A 617-nucleotide genomic window follows, 5' to 3' on the forward strand; every position below is an offset into this window, starting at 1 on the left:
GTGGTGAAGGGTGTGGGTAGCCTGCTGCTGGTGGCCGAGGTGGTGTGGGCCACAGGGGTGCCAGTTCCTGTACTGGTGGGGTTGGGGGTGATGTTGGTGGTAGAAGTTGGAGTGACTTCAGGATGGTGTGTGGTGGAAGTGTGTGAATGTAAGGATGTAGAGGTTTTGGCTGTGCTGAATGAGCTTGGGGCTTGGCTGGTCACACTGGTGGTCGGTGTCATTGGTGGGGCTGTGTGGGTGGACCCTGTGGCCTTGAGCGTTGTTGGTGGAGGAACAGTGCCCGTTGGTGTTGAGTGGATGGAGGCAGAAGTGGCCATCTGTGCGTGGGTAGGGGTGATGACTGTGTGAGAACTTGGAGTCACCAAGGAGGTGGAGAAAGGTGGAATGTGAGTGGGAAGTGTGGTCTGAGGGTGTGATGGTGTTGGATAGGTAGTGGTGGTCTGGAAGGATGTTGCAGTCACAGGACCTGTGGAAGAGAAGGGACTGCTCCCTGTAGGTGGGGAGTGTGTGGTGAAGGGTGTGGGTAGCCTGCTGCTGGTGGCCGAGGTGGTGTGGGCTACAGGGGTTCTGGTGCCTGTACTGGTGGGGTTGGGGGTGATGTTGGTGGTAGAAGTTGG

The 617-nt window shown here is 57.7% G+C and overlaps 1 protein-coding gene across 1 annotated transcript in view; it reads right to left on the reverse strand.

The window, feature by feature from the left end:
- LOC116465990 (mucin-6-like) overlaps positions 1-611 on the reverse strand; it is a gene marked incomplete at both ends in the record, with an annotated part of 1,054 nt that extends 443 nt beyond the window's left edge. The window contains 1 exon segment of the mRNA XM_032148869.2: positions 1-611. This exon segment is cut by the window's left edge and continues 4 nt beyond it. Coding sequence (XP_032004760.2) covers positions 1-611 — 611 coding nt within the window.
- Between the last annotated feature and the right edge of the window lie 6 nt (positions 612-617).

The sequence above is a fragment of the Hylobates moloch genome, unplaced genomic scaffold, assembly GCF_009828535.3.
Source record: "Hylobates moloch isolate HMO894 unplaced genomic scaffold, HMol_V3 SCAFFOLD_17557, whole genome shotgun sequence".
NCBI classification, from domain to species: domain Eukaryota; kingdom Metazoa; phylum Chordata; class Mammalia; order Primates; family Hylobatidae; genus Hylobates; species Hylobates moloch.